Here is a 19220-nt window from a genome sequence, read left to right on the forward strand (position 1 = left end):
AGTTCTTTATTTAGTGAATGACCCACATGATAGTAAGAATGCTAATTGTCAGATAATCCTGACTGATAAATTAAACGGTTACAACTTGGTGTTGTAACCAATTAAACTCAGGTCTGCCACTGCAGTGCAATTAGCTTAATACAATCAGCCTATAAATAACTGAATAATTAAAAGGTCTGTGTACAGTAATAAATTTTAGTTCCTTTAGGGCCTAAAATAACCAACATAACCAAAAATAGAATGTTATAGGTATGCTCCTTTTACAAGCAAGATTTGTTGCAATGTGACTGTTGGTGGAAGCTTTGGTTGTTAAATTACTCAGTATTAATTCAATCATCCAGTTTTATCTTAGCTGTTCCAGATAAAAGAAACAGAATAAACAACACAAAATGATTGCCGGATTGTCGCTGTTTTTCTTTTGTCTTAGTTGTCCGTTTAAGAGCGGCTTGCTGTAACTATCAACTATCACCATGCATGATAGAAAAATTCGATTTTCTCAAACTTTGCCATAATAAAGGGCTCTGCTAACTTGTTACAAAAATAGGCAGTCTCAGACTGCATGTGTCTACTGCAGTACTGGTATAGAAATGTGATATAAAAGAATTGAAGAAAAGGGAAATAAGACTGAAATGAAAACGAAGAGGGAGGAGTGGAAATAGGATAGAGATAAAAAAATGGTTGTAAAAATGTTGCACAGAATACTGGTGAGAAGAGATTAAGCTGGTATCGTTTACCACAAACATTTTGTATGAAGAGAACTGTAACTTTATTCTAACATAAACAATATATTTTTTACAATAACTGTCCAAATTCTCGCGCGCTGATTGGCTCGTAGCTATTGTCTCTAAGAGTACAGACAATAAAAATGACGTCAGATGTAACGCGCGCGCTTTCTCAACGAAAAAAATAGTCAATTCCGCTCGTACTTTTTCCATGTTATTGTAAAAAAACAAATCGATGGCAGTTTTCTATGATCTTTACTCTCATAGACCATAAAATGATGCCATAAAATGTCCAAAACTTGGCAGTGAAACCACTCGCCTGCGGCTCGTGGTTCCACTTGAGTTTTGAACGTCATTTTATGGTCTATTTAACAATTAGACGGCGAGCTCGAGGTTTCTATCGGCTGATAGTTGGCGAGGGGCGAAGCCCCGAGCCAACTATCAAAGGCGATAGAAACCGAGAGCGAGCCGTTTAATTGTTTTAGCATACCTCAGTGATCGATCTATGAAGCAAAAAAATCTTTTTATTTCATAAATTTTGACATGTTGTGCAATGATGCATGCTAAATCGCGCGCGCTCTGACAAACTGCCGTCTATCGATCGATAGACGGCACCTGTGCAGCCAATCAGATTGCGCGTTACGCGATAGTCGGTCACTGAGGTATGCTAAAAGAGTATAGACCATAGAAAACTGCCGTCGATTTGTTAAATATAATCTTACAACGTAAACCACAACTTTGTGCTGAAAGCAATGTAGCAAAGTTCTAAACATAAAGTACTGAAAGCAAAGTTCTAATCTGTTGCATAAAATGCAACAGAAACTATTAATTAATCTATACTGAACTTATGAATGGCAAGTATCATTCTTTAGCCCTTTGACTCCTGTCGTGTTTCCATAGTTTTCGCATAAATTAACTTTTTCCTAGAGCGGTTTAAACTGAATAAAATGCGCAGTAGATAAATAAATATCGTTGGCTTCCAAAATTAACTGCATATTAAGTTGGAATGATTAAACAAATGTTTTCTGACGGAAAATAATATGGTCACCTATTAATCATTTGCCGAAAAACACACTTGAACGCAAAAATACAGTCGAACCTCCCTTTGCGACCACCTCTCGTCAGCGACCACCCCTCATTAGCGACCACTTTTCCAAAATACCAAAAGTTTTCAAGTCAAATCACTATAGATGGAACCTCTCGTAGGCGACCACCTCTCGTAAGCGACCACCTCCCGTAAGCGACCACTTTTAGAGATAATTCTTTAAAATTTTCAATTGTTTTTAACCTCCCGTAGGCGACCACTTGACACACAATCTGCTGTTTCTCTCACGGGCTGAAACTGATTGTAACATATTGGCCCACATCATTACATATACATGCACTATGATGTACACTGAAATAAACTTTAATCAGGTTGAATCCCTTATAGGAAAGAAACTCTCTTATCTGGTAAATAGCATGCATGTACATGCACGACCGGTGATGACTCTCCCAACCTTGAATTATCCAACAGAAAAGTTGTGGCGATAAAGAACGTCAACTGGATTATGTAACAAACAAACGCCAAAGTTGTTGATGTGTTACGCTTGCAATGTAACATTGCAAACATGCCGCTTACTGTTTGCTTTTAAGTCAGGTAGTCTAAAGAAAAGTTTTTACTTTGGGTTTCGATAAGCACTGGCAAAAGCGTTAGACCCCCTCACCCCCCCCCCCCCCCCCCCCTGTGGTCTGACCTCTGGTAAGCGACCACCTCCCGTAAGCGACCACATATCCTTGACATTATGGGTGGTCGCTTACGGGAGGTTCTATTGCCAAAATTCATGGCATGTTGATGAAGACCTTTGGCATATCAAATTTCAACCCGCTTGTGCAAATTGTCCTTGATTACGCATTTGTCGCTTCTCAAACGCATATATGAATTGACAAAGACACAAAAATCAACAAAAAGCTTTCCAAAAAAAACATTTTATTGAAAGAAACGATGCATTTGCTATTAGAGGCAAAAAACTTTCAGTTTTTTTGCGTGCGTGCAAACACGCATGTAAAATTTGAAGACACTCCGTGTTTGTTCAAAGCGATCACTCGCAGTAAATTCGGGCACGTTTGCGATGAAAATTACAGAAGTTACAGAATTCTGGTTCAAATCATCACTTAAACTATTTGTAAAAAGCAAATCAACATCGGAAAACATCATTTACCGTATTGTCGCCATTGTCCTGATCCGCAAATACAATCGCTTAGATCTCGGTCAGTCGAGGATTAGCGTCGGCTTTCGATAGTATTCCATTTGGGATTCCTGTGGCATTTACACTCTTACACTCTTTCACACCCGATGACATAGTGTCTACGCTTCTCTAGAAGCCGTAGACATAAAAATTGAACTTTGAAGTTGTTTGGATTTTTATTTTCTTGTCGAGACGAGGTTTAGTAATTTCCTCTCACAGCGTCCAAAATCGGTCCTGAAATTGCACTTTTATCGAAGGTTAGCAAACCAAAACGGAAATCGTACCAGCAAAAACTGATGCATGCCATTAAAACATCATCCTTCAACGGCGATTTAGAGCTGTTAGGTCTCAATGAATTTTGATCCTGAATTTCTTATGGAATTTCCAAAATTATGCCTCGCGGAAGTATTGCGTGACGTTCAATTTTGGCCAGATTCGGAAGCAAAACAATCGATCTGGTACATGAATTTACCTATCAAAACTATTATTACCGCCAAAAGTATCATTTTATCTTAGCTTTTACCGAAAATGTAGCTTGGGTAAATGAAACGGCAAATTGTGAGAGCGTGTTAAAAACAAGACACTCGCGCATGTTGACCCGCCATGTGCGAGTATTATCACGGTTAATTTATATAAAAAAGTTCAACTCTGTGTTAAATGTACGTAAAAACTCTTTTGTGTCCCTCAGATATCTGAGCAATATATTATATCCCACATTAAAGTCAATACCAGTGCGAAACGACCATTTTTGTTGCCAATTGTAAGTGTAGCGGTTTCATTTTGATTTGTTTACACAACCACATATCAGGTGATATAAACTGACAAACATTTCTCGAAAACTAGTGCAATAGATGGGTTTGCCTATCGAAGCTATTATTCCAACCGAAAGTATCATTTGTTTTAGCTTTTATCGAGAAACTAGCTTGGGTAAATGAAATGACAAATTCTGCGAGCGTCCTCAGTCTTCAAACCAAAGTGATCAAGCTAGTTTGTTTTGACTTTCCACGCCGCGAGCACTATCGCAAAAGGTTATCCAAAAACTGTTAGATGGTGTATTAAATGCTGTGCGATGTCAGGTTTCGTCTGTGTAAATCAGTATCAAGATAAAATGACCATTTTCGTAGTTTCATGTACAGTTTATTTTAAATTGCGAAGCCTAGGAATGCACGCAACATAATATCAGTTGTAAAAATCATTATCGACAAACAACTTGAGGAAAACTTATGATAAATACAGTAAACTCAATATCTTGAAGTACTTTTTACCTCAGTCGAGGTTATCTAGATGAGATAATTCCAACATTTTAGAAGATTAAGTCCGGATGCGTATACGGAACATTCATTAACATTCAAAACTGTTCCCTAGAGCTAGACACAGGCATCCCACGTTTTTCTTATGCACTTTGCCCCAAGTTACACTCCCGCCTTTCCCTCTTGCAGTCGAACCTTCCCTTGCGTCCACCTCTCGTACGCGACCACCTCTCTTGAGCTACCACTTTTCCAAAATACCAAAATATCCTCACTCAAATCACTATACATGTAGTTGGAACGCCTCGTAAGCGACCACCTCTTGTAGGCGACCGCGACCACTTTTAGACTTTGTTTTTGTTTTTAACCTCCCGTAAGCGACCACTTGTCACATACGCGACAAAAGTCCTCATATCTATCCCCTGTTAGGAGTTCGAAAATTGACCTTTGTAACATTATCACATATACATTCTTGGCCGGTAGTTCAGGGGACGTGAATGTCACAATCGTCGTATTGGTTAATTTATCACAGGCGAACCATCACCTTGGATACTGAAATTAGTGGCAATATAATTTTGGAAAGTTAAAAAACGTTATTGTGGCTACTAAACCTCTGAATTCACCTTATGCTAATGAGTTCAAAATTTTTGACCCCTTGTGGTCTGACCTCTCGTAAGCGACCACCTCCCGTAAGAGACCACCTAGGCTTGACATTTTGTTTGGGTGGTGGCTTACGGGAGGTTTGACTCTAGTAATATCAAACACCAACAGAAAAGGATTCTCAAGTAACTTGGACCCCACAGTTATACGTCCGAAGGATGGCATACAGCAGTTACTCCTGTAGGGCACGCTACATCGGGCTGACTTTGGCGTCACTGTAACGGTTTCGCTAGGTAGCATCCTTTTTATTTTTATTTTTTATTTTTTCTGAAACATTGAAAACGATAAAATGGTGACGGACCGGAACAGGGTAATACCGCCGGCGTTCTCTGCTTAAGCACGAACACCATGAACTCGGAGCAGCAGAGTTCTTTTTGTTAGATCGCCATCTAACCCCAAACAGGTCACGGTGCCTCGGACAAATAGTCAGTTCAAGATGAGTTTTGTCGATTTCAAACACTCCTGTAAGGTAATAATGAAATACTAAATCTACTGCACTGAACGTTCCAGGCTAAAGTAGGAAAATAGGGCAACGTTATGATTCATATCAGCTTTGCAACCAAGTAATAATCTCTAGCCTTTTAGTGCGAAAAACTTTGTTGTACAGTGAATTTTGGTGGAGTGGCAGATTTGCTTCTGCATGAAAACTGCAAACGTTTCATCCATCACTCAGCTGTTCCATAACACTACGATCCATAGCCTAATCATAAGGACGCCCAGGCTACCTTTGGGTACCAGGTACCCGGAGGTTGTCTTTGGAATCTCAGTACAGATATCTTCAATTACCCCCTCCGCCTCCTCCTCGAAGATTTTATTAATTTATGGATTTGCGCTACATATTCGTTCAAAGACGTGAAATGCAGATTGAAACGAGGAAAAAAAAGAAAGAAAAAATTAATAAATGAAACAACGGCAGAAAAGTCAGCTTTAATGATAACCTGGTCGACCATGTTATGTATATTCAGCGAGGGTCTCCTCGCCATTACTTTAACTTGTAAATTGAATGATTCCTTTTTTTAGTAAGGCAAATAAATAATGTTGATGATGAGGGTTGGGTATCTAACCTACAGAGTTTGTCAGAACCAGGAGCCCATTACCTGTCAGAACCAAGGTGACTGTCTATAGATATAGTTTTTTCCAAGGTTAGGGAAGTACAAAATGTCGTTAGGGTCAGGGTTGGTTAGTGCCAACCCCCCCCCCCCCCCCCCCAGACCCTGCGCTACCCCAAACTTTTCAGGTCACGCATAATAGATCCTCTACTGGCGTGCAATCGTCCGTGTCAGTCGGTGGTTAATGTGTAACATTTGGGAAGTACTGACAGATACATTTGACAAGGAATTTCAATCGTGGGAAAGTTTAATAAAACCCTTTCACATCGACGAGAAAATTCGGACAAGATCGCCATGATAGCCAGGCAGGCTCCGGCTAGAGTAAGGGCCTGTTCACATGGAGGTGGGGGACCCCAGGTAGGTGAGGTACCCCATCTACCCGGGGTCAGAAAAAACAGGCCTTCACATGCAACCCCGGGGCGCTGGGGTGAGGTTTAAAAAGCTACCGCGTGGTCGCTAAGTACATATATCAATAAAGATGGCGGATGGAAGACACTTTTCGTTTCGTTGTTCTACGGGCACGACTTCACCTTCATCCAAGACCGGTAGACCAGCTTGGTTATCAGACTCGACAAATGCACCTTCAACTCCTTCAGAACTTTCTTCAATGGCATTGTTGTCGATATTTTGAAGGTGATATCTGCGAAAAAGCTCGCCAAGCTTGTACTGAATTCAGAGACAATTGCCCGGATGAACATCACCCCACCCCACCTCCAGCATTCACATGGAGAAAACTCACCCCAGCTAAGCGGGTTACCCGCCTCGGCTGACCGGGCAACCCGCCTCGGTGAGGTACCCCACTTCACATGTGAACGCAATCAAGAAATAAAGAGAGATTGTATGGAGAGATTGGTAACCCCACCGAAGCGGGGTACCTCACCTACCTGGGGTCCCCCACCTCCATGTGAACAGGCCCTAAGTCTTTCTGTAAGAGCAAAAAAGCCCTACCGCAACCCAGAAAATCTCATCAGTGCTGGATTACCGACCGGAGACCATTATGCCCTGAAGAGTGGAAAACTGGTATACTTGCTCACACTCATACCTCTCGTCTTGAGGGTCCGCTATGTATATATCTCGAGTGTAGGAGGAGAGAGGTTGTCTGTACATTTGGCCAGGCAACTACAAAATAGGAACAATGTTCCTTACCTACTCGAGCGAGTATGAGTTTCGCTTCACAACGAATCTCCAGTTGAAAGACTATCGGAACTGCATCCACAAACGCCTCTAACAAGTTTGGCAGATATGTATAGAAATTTATTACCGATACATTAATCCAGTAACAGGCCCGACTAGACAGCTAGACAGTTTATATTTGAATATTTCAACGTATTTCACTAAGCAACTGACCGTGAGCACTAGGGCAATACCAGGATGCGGGATTGCGTAATTCTACTAGAAATGAACAGTAAGATTGGTACAAGTGATGACCATGACTAGTACAATACCTGGCCTGTGCGAATAACCTTGTCAGCAAAACATGAGTAACACTTCGCAGTGAGCGATCATCTTAAATACTTCCGTTTATTTAACATTCTTAGTTTAAAAAGAAAACTAAAGCGCAAAAAGACTCCAGCATAAAATAATTTGGAAACAAAAACAACAAAGACGCAAGATAGTAACGCTTAACGACTAGTCGGTATTGGGTATCCTGTGTTCACAAGGTAATTCAAACGACGTGTAACAGTTTATTTACTGCATGAAAGTCTCGTAAATGCGATTGTTTATCCAGTGACGCCACAATTTTTCGAGATAAAGGTAAAAAGTACTTCCAGATATTAAATTTCATATATGTCACACAAGGGTTTTTTTAAACTTTTGACGATATTGAGTTATAAATAGATTGCGTGTCGGATCGTATAAGTAATTCAAAATATAACCGCTACATTTGGCAACAACAATGGTCGTTTTTCCCTGGTAATGACTTATATATTGGAGATGATATATCGATCGGATATTTGAGGGACACAATAGACTTTTTATGTACATTTAACACAGAGTCAAACTTTTTTTATGTGAGTTAACCGTGATAATACTCGCAACATGGCGGGTCAGCTGTCAATCAATTAGCGCGAGTGTCTTGTTTTCAACACGCTCTCACAATTTGCCGTTTCATTTACCCAAGCTACATTTTCGGTAAAAGCTAAGATAAAATGATACTTTTGGCGGTAATAATAAATTTAGTGGGTAAATTCATGTACCAGGTCGATTTTTTTTGCCCACGAATCTGGTCAAAATTGAACGTCACGCAATACTTCCGCGAGGCATAATTTTGGAATTCCATACGAAATTCAGGATCGAAATTCATTAAGACCTCACAGCTCTAAATCGCCGTTGAAGGATGACATTTTAATGGCATGCATCAGTTTTTGCTGGAACGGTTTCCGTTTTGGTTTGCTAACCTTCGATAAAAGTGCAATTTCAGGACCGATTTTGGACGCTGTGAGAGAAAATTACTAAACCTCGTCTCGACAAGAAAATAAAAATCCAAACAACTTCAAATTTCAATTTTTGCAACAAGTTAGCAAAGCCCTTTATTATGGCAAAGTTTGAGAAAATCGAATTTTTCTATCTTGCATGGCGATAGGTGATAGTTACAGAAAGCCGCTCTTAAAATAGAGTTGAAAATTTTAATGAATCATAGGATGATTGTTGCTTTAAGGACAAGAGATAAGCTTCCAACCTCTCTGGACAGTTGTCATTGTAGTATTCGAGGGACCCAGAGAGAACCCAGGGTAGTAACTGCACTATTTAACGAGAGACATCTAGTATTTGTGCATGTACGAGTGTTGTAAACTACCATAAACACATTTATCATGACCAAACAGCTAAATGAGATGTTAGTAACTTTCTGCTTTTTACCTGTTGTAAAACTTTCAATGCAAAATTTGCTTTTTGGGGGGAAAATTGCTGACAGCGTGATTCTTTTTCTACAACTTTTTTGTCATACTGAGGTGTTTTTAATTAAGTTTCAGATAACAAACAGCACTAAAGCAGGATGCCAGGATTTTCGAGGCATGAAATAGCCCAAGCGTACGGATGTCTTGTATGTGGGAAGAGTTTTGGTCAAGCGGGACATCTAACAAAACATAAGAGAGTTCACACTGGAGAGAAGCCTTATGAATGCAAACAGTGTGGCAAGTGTTTTAGAGAAGCAGGACATTTAAGGACACATGAAAGAGTTCATACTGGAGAGAAGCCATATGAATGCAAACAGTGTGGCAAGTGTTTTGGTCGAGCAGGGCATCTAAGGACCCATGAAAGAGTTCATAATGGAGAGAAGCCATATCAATGCAAACAGTGTGGCAAGTATTTTAGTCAAGCAGAAAATTTAAGAACACATGAAAGAGTTCATACTGGAGAGAAGCCTTATGAATGCAAACAGTGTGGCAAGTGTTTTAGTCAACGAGGAACTTTAAGGGCACATGAAAGAGTTCATACCGGAGATAAGCCTTATTTATGCAAACGGTGTGGCAATTGTTTTAGTCGAGCAGGAAATTTAAGGAGACATGAAAGAGTTCATACTGGAGAGAAGCCTTATGAATGCAAACAGTGTGGCAAGTGTTTTAGTCAAGCCGGACTTCTAAGAAGACATAAAAGAGTTCATACTCAAGAGAAGGCATATGAATGCAAGCAGTGCAACACGTTTTTTAGGCGCTACGGAAGTTTAAGAAAACATGAAAGAGTTCATCGTGGAGAGAAGCCATATGAATGCAAAGAGTGTGGCAAGTGCTTTAGTCTAGCAGGACATCTAAGAAGACATCAAAGAGTTCATACTGGAGAGAAGCCTTATGAATGCAAACAGTGTGGTAAGTGTTTTAGTCAAGCAGGAAATTTAAAGAGACATGAAAGAGTTCATACTAATGAGAGGGCATATGAATGCAAGGAGTGCAACACGTTTTTTAGGCGCTTCGGAAGTTTAAGGAAACATAAAAGAACTCACAAGAATGCCACGGATTCTATTCAAGACAACATTTCCACACAAACCCAATCTGGTCAGGTTGAAAAACACATCTGCTGGATTTGCCAAGAGGAGTTCAGTAGTGATGTGCTACTTCTTGGTCACTATGAAAATCATATGATAAGTCATTAACTTAAGTTGTCCCTCATGCTCTTTCTCCTCTTCTCGTGCATGTTTTCGTCGGCGTCCATGGTAATGGAATCTAAATGAAGAGCCAACCACACCTCAAAAACAATAAGCGAACAAAAAATGAGGCTCAGTGCAACTCCTCGTTAATGCTACGGCAAGCGAGTGACACTTGTATCCCTACATCTCCTTTCTTTGAAATCGTAACGATGTGAAAAAACAGAATTTTTCAGTCAAGGCCTATTACCGTGAACGCTTTCAGGACTAGAAAAAGTTTCCTTTGTTGTTAGAGAGTATTGTGAAAGATCTTCAGTCCACTGTGTTTGTCTAATTAACAATTGGTTCATGCTTAGCATGCGTATATGGAGTTAAGGTCTGGATACAGTAGGCAACAAGTCGCTCCGTGTGTACTGAAGAGTACACACTCTGCAACAACGCTGCTTTCACTCATTTTGTCGCTGCGATCAGTCGCACGAATTCAAACTAGTTTGAATTCGCGCAACTGATCGCAGCGACAAAATTCTGTCGCCGCGACAATAATTTAAACCAGACTGATTCAACATGTCACAACAGGCGATTGGTTGCTGCGACTTGTAGCCGCGACGTGTCGTAAGCGACTTGTCGCCTAGTTTGTCCAGACATTTATGGATTTACGCGGGAAGTTTGGAGAGCACAAAAGAAACGTAAAAGTACCCCATGAGCAACTCTAGCTTCTTAACTACTTTCCAAACTTCCCAAATGCATTCACATCCAAAGGTTTTAAAAATTTACTATAGCCCTAAACTATTCAAAAATATTAATTCCGCGTAGGGGAACTGTTATAATCCTGTCACGTGCATAGTCATGCTGTCAGTAATCGGATATCCCATTTGTGCAATGTATGATTTTGTTAGTTCATTCCTTCCTTAAATAGTATGTAGACGAAATTCGTGTTTCCTTGATTTTGATAAATAACTATTTTTAATTAATTATTTTTTATTTTTTTACATATACAATTTGTTAGGCGCATTTGATCATATACACATGCTAATTTGCGCCATACAAATGTTATTTATTATAATTATTATTATTATTATTATTATTATTATTATTATTATTTATTACAGGAACGAGTAAAAAATCTAAACGAGGAAGAATGCAGAATCAATGAGGCCGCTTGTTAGAGCTTTCATGACTCCCTTGTTAAAAACGACTAATCTTTCGATTCCTAGGTCTACCAAATACAATGCAAACAATGTTTATACTTTTACAAGTAACATTTCAATTTAAGCATGGCCTCCACGAATTCTTGTACAGTAGCTTGATGCGAGCACTGTCTTACCATTGCCACTATTCACTTCTGCATTCACGAGTTGGCTCACAGGACCTCGTTATCAAAGGGTTTGTCCTGTGGAGAGGGGTATTTCCTTGACCAATCCATAAGTTTCCGTCAGCGCGCCAGTCTTTTGTCTCTTCTGGGTAATAATACTAATAAACTATTTACTCCTATTAGCTTAAACGGCAAGCGAGAAACAGATTGGTTTAAACTGAATCTCCCTGAAAAACGGCGATCGTTTTGTTTACACGTTTCCCAAAGCTCTGAGAGTTGGACGACATTAACAGTTCTTTTGGGAAATAATCAGAAGAACACTAGTCCCTTAAGGCGCTGTTGCACTAGGCAATTTTTCTTGGAACTTGTCTTACTTGTCTTACTCACCCTTCCCCCAGTCCCCAGCAAAGCATATTCCCTCTCCCTTCCACGAAACGGATAAAGTGACCGTCGCAATGCAAACTATCGTAACTGAATCTCCTTGACTGTGGTAAAACAGTCCAAAGGAATTTGCTCGGTTGGACCGGAACAGAGAGGGGCAGGTTCATCAGTTTTTGTGCTTGACTTTGTGTCAGCTCACATTCACTTTTCAGAAGCCATAGGAAGTGTATCCACCGGCAAAGACACAACTGGCTCTTAATCGAGTGTCAGCAGCTCAGAAGTAATAGAAGACTGTGGTCTACGGGAAGTTAGGAGTGATACCTCTTATGATGACGATATCCCCCAACAGTTGGAGTGACAGTGATAGCGATCAGTACCGTTAAGCGTACTTCGCCAAACTTAATTCCTCGCGAAGCGAGACCGGAGGCCGGAGCGGGGCCATGTTATTTTCAACCTTCATTTAGGGGTGGGTCAGTCAGTCTTGTGCCAAAAGGAGGGGGTAGGCGATGTGTTTTTTATCCACCACATTTCCAAATGCTCCGATCCACCCCATCCTATACTTTCTGACCAGTCCCTTACCTCTCGCTTTTCAATTTCCTTAGTCTTTAATGTTCCATCAAATTTTACCAGTATTTACTGGAACATCTTTTTCTTGGTTTAAGTTGAAAAAGCTGAATCGGTTGGTCATTCACATACAAATTGCAAACATTTTTTGCAATTTATTTTCAAAGTGACGAAAGGACAGCTTCCACAACTGGTCTGGCTGTCCCTAGAATTTTGTAAAGAAAATACAAGAGGAGTTAGTTACACTCTTTTTTTTTTTTTTTTTATAAGAACGTCGAGGCTGAGATTAACCAAAATTGTAAGAACGTATTAAGAACATTCCTCAAGCTGAGAGTCGGTTAAGAACGTTTTTATTTTGCTAATCTGTATATAAAATCAAGGTAACAAATGTAAATTAACCAAAATACTTAAGGGAATGTTTGGTATAACATTTAAGGGGTGACACACATCTCGGTTTGTCATAATCAGCAGTTCTTGATACCATATCTCAGAAGGCAATGCACTTTGATAGGTTTCCTGGTCACGTCCGAATTGATTTACTGAAATACATGTAGTGTATACCATGTAATATAAGAACATCTTAAGAACGTTTTTAGCCTCAAATCGCAAAAAAATATAAGAACATCCAGCCTCAGCTCCAAAATTAGACGTTCTTACAAAAAAGTTAAACGTAATGGCCTCACCTGATTCTCATTGGTACATAAGACGAAGCCCTTCCACTAATCAGACATGAGTGAGTGACTTTTTCAGCGAAGGGGTTGATTGAATTGTCAATATTTTTCCCTCCATAATAAACTTATTTGTAAACTAGGAAAATCTAAAATGCGTGTTAAATCTCGTTATGACGTCATAGTAATTGGGTTTCACTCGCGCGCGCATAACAACGAGAGAGCAATGAGCTCTTCCTGCTCATGTACAGTGTGACTTGAGAGGGCAAGAAATCTATCAAAGGCTATGGGTCCAAAATATTCTGATACCCCGCAATAGCCCTTTTCATGGTTAACTCTGCTCATTTGCATTACAATGAAATCTAGCATGTATGTGAGGCAATTTCGGGCTATTTTGTAGTTTTAGCCCGAAATTGCCTCGCATCCACGTTGGATAACATTGTAATGCAAATGAGAAAAATCAACTGTGAAAAGGGCTATTATGTGATCAGGAACACAACTCGGGTCTAGAAAAATGTGGACAATTAATATGAACAGTTGCGAAATTCTTCTTCCTCTGTAATTAAGGACAATGCCTCTTATAACAGATATTTTTCAGCAGTTTATGGCAATCTGGTAACTGGAGTCAAGGGCAAAGAAGATTCTGGATAGGAGATTGCAGTGTATGACTCCTGCGTGAAAAGCAGATAATCTTAAAGAGCTATTGGAAAGCAAAACGAAATTAAAATTAAGCATTTTCAGAGCTATTAAGATACAATGACTCTAAAAAGCTTTAAAATAAGCAACACAGGGGCGTAGCCAGGGGAGGGTTCCAGGTTAACAGTGATTTTATCCCAGCAAGAGTGTAATGTACTCTCGATTCCTGAAATTCTTCGTTTTGTTCTATGTTTGCAATAATTACAGTGAACGTCATTGTAGTATCTATTTACGTTTCACTTGCATTTTCGGAGACATGAGCAGAGCTGGGATTTCTGTGTAATAAGATGCACGTGTTTGCAGAGCAGAGATACCTGCAAAATTAGTAGACGATCCATTAGTGTTGTTCGAGTTGGTGGTTTTCGTAACAATGTCCCGATTGTAAAAGATCGATGCATTCTTTTCACCAAAAAGGTAGGCGCAGCGAAACACTTAGAAGAGAGATCTAGATGTCTACGAGGCGCACACTAACAGTAATAATGTCACGGACGATCTCCAGGACATCCGAGACAACATCGAAGATATCTGGACCAAGTGGTTCGATCTGGCGGTCACTACCGCGGAAAATGTAGGTGTTGTGCCTTCCATCCCGCGCCGGACCAATCAGTAGCAGCATCGCGACAATGTGCCAGCCCAGACACCATCTGATTACTATAAAAGAGCAGTTGCTATTCCCCTTCTAGACCATCTACAATCAGAGATGAAAACTTACTTCAATCCTACTATTAAATGATGCTGTCATGTCCAGCCTCTTTAATCTTCTTCCTGAGCTGGTAACCGTCGCAGACAGAAATCCTAACATTGAAGTAGCGCTGGAGTTTTATGAGAACGACCTTCCTTTTCCTCATGTGGTTGATGTTGAGCTCCTGCGATGGAAGAGAAAGTGGTGCAGCACTGCGGACGCCGACCTTCCCACCAGTGCAGTTCAGACACTCGCAGCATGCGATCGAGAGTTCTTTCCTAACATCCACACCTTAATCCGCATTTTGTACAAGTTGCCGATGACGTCAGCTGAATGTGAGCGCTCACTCAGTGCACTAAGAAGGTTAAAAACATACCTGAGGTCGACCATGTCAAGCGAGCGAGAGTCTGGGCTGGCGTTAATGAACATCAATTACCACCGAGGCATAAATATCGAGGAAGTGATGAACACGTTCGCTCAACAGCAACCAAGGCGTCTTCTGTTTGCGTAACGTTAACGCCAAAGTATTGTACGTACGTAATGTAAGGATTTTAGACCAACCGTTTTCGTTGTAACCAATTTGGAACCCCCCTCCTCGAAATCCTGGCTACGCCCCTGTAACAATATATGGAATGTTTTCCAAATTGAAACTTAATTATCTCTGATAAACGCGTGGTTACCCCTAACTTTCCTGTTGGATTGAGATAGACCTTGCTAACACCTTTTCCTGCATCGTCATACACTGCACATGCAAAGAAGTTATTAGTAGGCATCCATTCTGACACTCGGTTCGTGCTCCGTAAAAACTAAAATCTTAAACTAAGATTTTACCTTACGTTTCCCGTCTTATGCAAGACCAACATCACATTAAATTGAGACGGTGATCATCTTATTTTAACACAGGAGATCTTAAATAAAGACTATCGGAGTCTCAGTTAGTAAATAAGATAAAAGATCGTCTTAAATATTGTTTTTACATGTAAATCGTCTTCATTTGAGAAGCGCTTATCTTAATCAACATTGAGGCATCTTACTTTAAGAAAGACCAGTCTTAATTATTCTAATCTGAGTCGATGGGGTCCTTATTTTAAGATGTTTTTTGGTGTTGTGGAAATTTTAAGACGCCTAAGCAGGCTTTAAGATACTGCCATCCTACGTAAGATGCAATACGCCTTAAGCTGGCGACACACCTGGTATTTTATACGACTGATCGCAGCGAATTTGATCGCCAGCGAAAATCGCAAGTGATTTTCGCCACCGATTGATGCGGACACACCTGGCGATTTTTTTTTCGCCGATCGCGGCGATGTGGCACTTCAAAATTGTTCATATGATAAAATGGCCCAACCTGACTGATTGACTTTACTGGCAATTCGCAGCGATGAGCGTAAAAAACCGCGGGAACGGGTACACTTGGCGAATGCCGGCGAATTTAATCGCCGATGTAGACACGGAGTCTGGAGCTTTGATCCAACAAAAAAAAACTCTCACCTTGTTTAGAACAAGCTGATTTGTACTCCTTAAGCAGCGGAAAGTGGAAAATTTACAAGAATTTCAAAACAACAACTTCAATATTTAAATAACAAGACATCTGGACATAAAATACGGGCTAAAAGCCCCGGTAAACGTGGTAACTTACACGAATTTAACGGCATGCACGAGACAGAAGATTGAAAATGGAAATGAAATTACTGTCGCCTTTTTTTTTTGAAAACCAAAGATGAGTCCAACAATTCTACTGCATCACCGATCAGAGGAATGAGTGTAGTGACAATCTGCATTCTCTGCTATTAGATTTATGATTTAAAGGACTTTAAGACCAACAAAACAGTAGTTATTGGTCGCCCCATGTAACGGAATCCACAGAGGTATTGGATTCCGGATTCCATGCCTCTGGATTCCGGATCCCACCCCTCTGGATTCACTGGATTCCGGATTCCAAGCCTCTGGATTCCGGATTCCAATAATTTGGAATCCAGATTACGGCGTCCTTGGTTCTACTCGTATTTTCAGCTCTAGTGTAATAATTTAAACAAAACTCAAGTACCTTTATCCCATATTGTAGTGGAACAATAAGTCATGATTCCGTTGGGAAAAAAACACCGATACCCTCTCATAGAACAAAACATTTCGAAAACGTCATTCTGGCAATTCCTATGTACCATTTACATGATCAACAAATATCGAACAACGTCACATGTTATTTTCTGGCACTGATTCCTATATACCATTTACATGATCAAAAAACATCGAACAACGTCGCATGTAGTATTTACTGGCAATTCCTATACCGTTTACATGATCAACAAATATCGAACGACGTCGCATGTAGTATTCTGGCAATTCCTATATACCATTTACATGATCAAAAAATATCGAACAACGTCACATGTAGTATTTACTGGCAATTCCTATACCGTTTACATGCAGATCAACAAATACCGAACAGCAAATATTGACGGCTAATGTTCAAACTTAGTTACAATATATTACGTAACTTTCTGCATAAATCAGTGGCATCAATGGAAAGTTTAAATGATGCACAAGCTATAAATCTAAACGTTCGTTCCCTTAGTTTATTAGGAAAATGATTTCCCTTAGAAATTAATGGACGTCACAGAAATGAGAAAGCTTTTGTCATTTGATTCTTAGGAAGTGCGTTAACTAAATTTAAAAAGTTCTACTCATCGTCCACTTGAGCGTTACAGTAAAGATCATGATGAGCGGCGCTTTTTGAAAGGGTTTTGCTTTTGAGACTTTCATTAAACATGGTTGCGAATGGTTGCTTATTATATTAAAGCCTGGTTCGTTTCACTAAGGAAATATGCACAAGTATATGCATAACATCGCTATGTCATTGTCAAAGCGGGCATATAAGCATAAGTGTAAAAGCTTGTAAAAATCCAAAATTTCCCTTTTTGTTATGCTTCCTATTATGATTATGTTCCTCTTATGCTAGGGAAAACCACATATGCAAAGCATAACCAGAAAGGACTATTACTCGACACGTCTAATAATATAACAATCCTTCTTGGTCTCTTTCGCGCAAGCCGTCACATGCATTTATTAAAAGGTGGCTGTTCAAAGCATCATGCTTAACTATAAGTGTGTATTTTGGGCCTGTTTTCACTGACTTAAAATCGTATGCTTTCGCTCCCGCTTATTTCCCTAGTCAAAAGTCACAAAACTAGGCATAAGGAGGGCGCTTTACCTCTTCCATCCCATGAATGAGACTTGTATAACTGTCGCTACCAAAGTGGGCTATTAGTAGAGGGTTTTTACCCTCGGCTACACTCCTCCCGACACATTTATAAAGTTCATTAGCTCATTCATTCATTCATTCATTCATTCATTCATTCATTCATTCATTCATTCATTCATTCATTCATTCATTCATTCATTCATTCATTCATTCATTCATTCATTCATTCATTCATTCATTCATTCATTCATTCATTCATTCATTCATTCATTCATTCTGGTTGTCACTTTATGATACACCACTCTCCCCTCCTCCCCTTCCCTTCTCTCTCCTCACCTTCATTATATAATTATCATGTTCAAAATGTGTCGAAATGTGTTACTGCCAGATACGTGGAACCACTTGTCAATACTTGGAAACGCAGTATGTTTTCCAGCATTTGATAAGAGAGTAAAATGCAATTATTTGACCCGTCTAAGACTATAAAAAGGGTAATTGTAGACAATGTTGCGTCGAATTATTAAATTTAGATTATTCGTGATTATTAAGTTATCGAAAGTTAGCTATAATGACTCTATCATGGCTAACTGCTCTAACTGAACTCTGAGCTAGAATTAACAGTTTACATTCAATTATTTCTTTGCGTCGAAACGTTTACTTGTAAAGAGTCAAAATGGTGTTTTATTCTACTAGTAATTCAAACAAAGCACCGTACATACTTGTTCTTTAACCATCAGTTTTACTGAGTTTTACCGACCATTGTTTTTCTGAGCATGTCAAAGACCTTAGATCGCTTAGCGCTTTGAGTTTTTGGACTTTTAAGAAAGAAAACATCGAGAAAAACAATAAAACGAAAAGCCCATAAAAATGAAATAGTTTTTAATTAATCTGCCTTTTCGACGATTCACTTTTCTGATTTAAAGTCGTATATCAACGGATCAAAATGAAAAATGGAGCCCCAAAACTACAGAAAACTGTTCCCTAGAGTTTTTCTTAAAGTCAACAAAGTTTCTTCTGCAGAAATGTCGAGAAATTTAAGTATCAACACGTCATTCAAGCTTCTGAAGTTTCATTTTACTTCTAATTTCGGCTTTAACTACTTTTTGCTCTGTTGTAATAAATACTCTCAAGAATCAGACTCGAGATCGATCGAGAAGTCACTTTAATTTCGATTTGAGGACGGATTTTCTTTCCGGATTCTTTTTGTCTTCACTTATCCGACATGTATTTCTTATTACAGCCTCAATCAATCATATAGACAATATCTCGAAATATCTTAAAGCTAAACTTCTGTAAACTTACCTGTCTTCCTTTGATTTGTGCTTTCCCATAGCCGAAGTGAAGTTAAAAACCACCGCGATTCGACTTGATACACTTCAAAAAAACTTCCGATGCAAGCACTCGAAAGCGTCAATGAGCGAATCTTCGAGCATTTTTTTTTTGTCGCATATGCTTTGAAGCTGACGTCATGAGGAAAATATCCTCCCCCCGGGGAGGGGTGTGTCCTGCGTGGACAAGTTCGAACACGTGTTTCGAGTGTCGCAAGTGTAGAAGAGTCAGAGGTGGACCGCTAAAAGGTTACTGGGTAGAAAAATAGAAGAATCTACCAAAACAATTCGACACAAGTGGATTCCGACACAAGTAGATTCCGGATTCAAAAACTTTAGT

General features: G+C 39.6%; 1 protein-coding gene across 1 annotated transcript in view; it reads left to right on the forward strand.

Annotated features, from left to right (window-relative positions):
• Positions 1-19220, forward strand: part of LOC146471355 (uncharacterized) — a 31196-nt gene that overhangs the window by 4293 nt on the left and 7683 nt on the right. Inside the window, exon 2 of the mRNA XM_085121035.1 lies at positions 8939-10048. Within this exon, the coding sequence (XP_084977161.1) occupies positions 8962-10048 (1087 nt within the window). The 5' untranslated portion in view covers positions 8939-8961. The remainder of the gene's footprint in view (positions 1-8938; positions 10049-19220) is intronic.

The sequence above is a fragment of the Pavona decussata genome, unplaced genomic scaffold (assembly GCF_977016875.1).
Source record: "Pavona decussata unplaced genomic scaffold, jaPavDecu1.1 SCAFFOLD_105, whole genome shotgun sequence".
Lineage (NCBI taxonomy): Eukaryota > Metazoa > Cnidaria > Anthozoa > Scleractinia > Agariciidae > Pavona > Pavona decussata.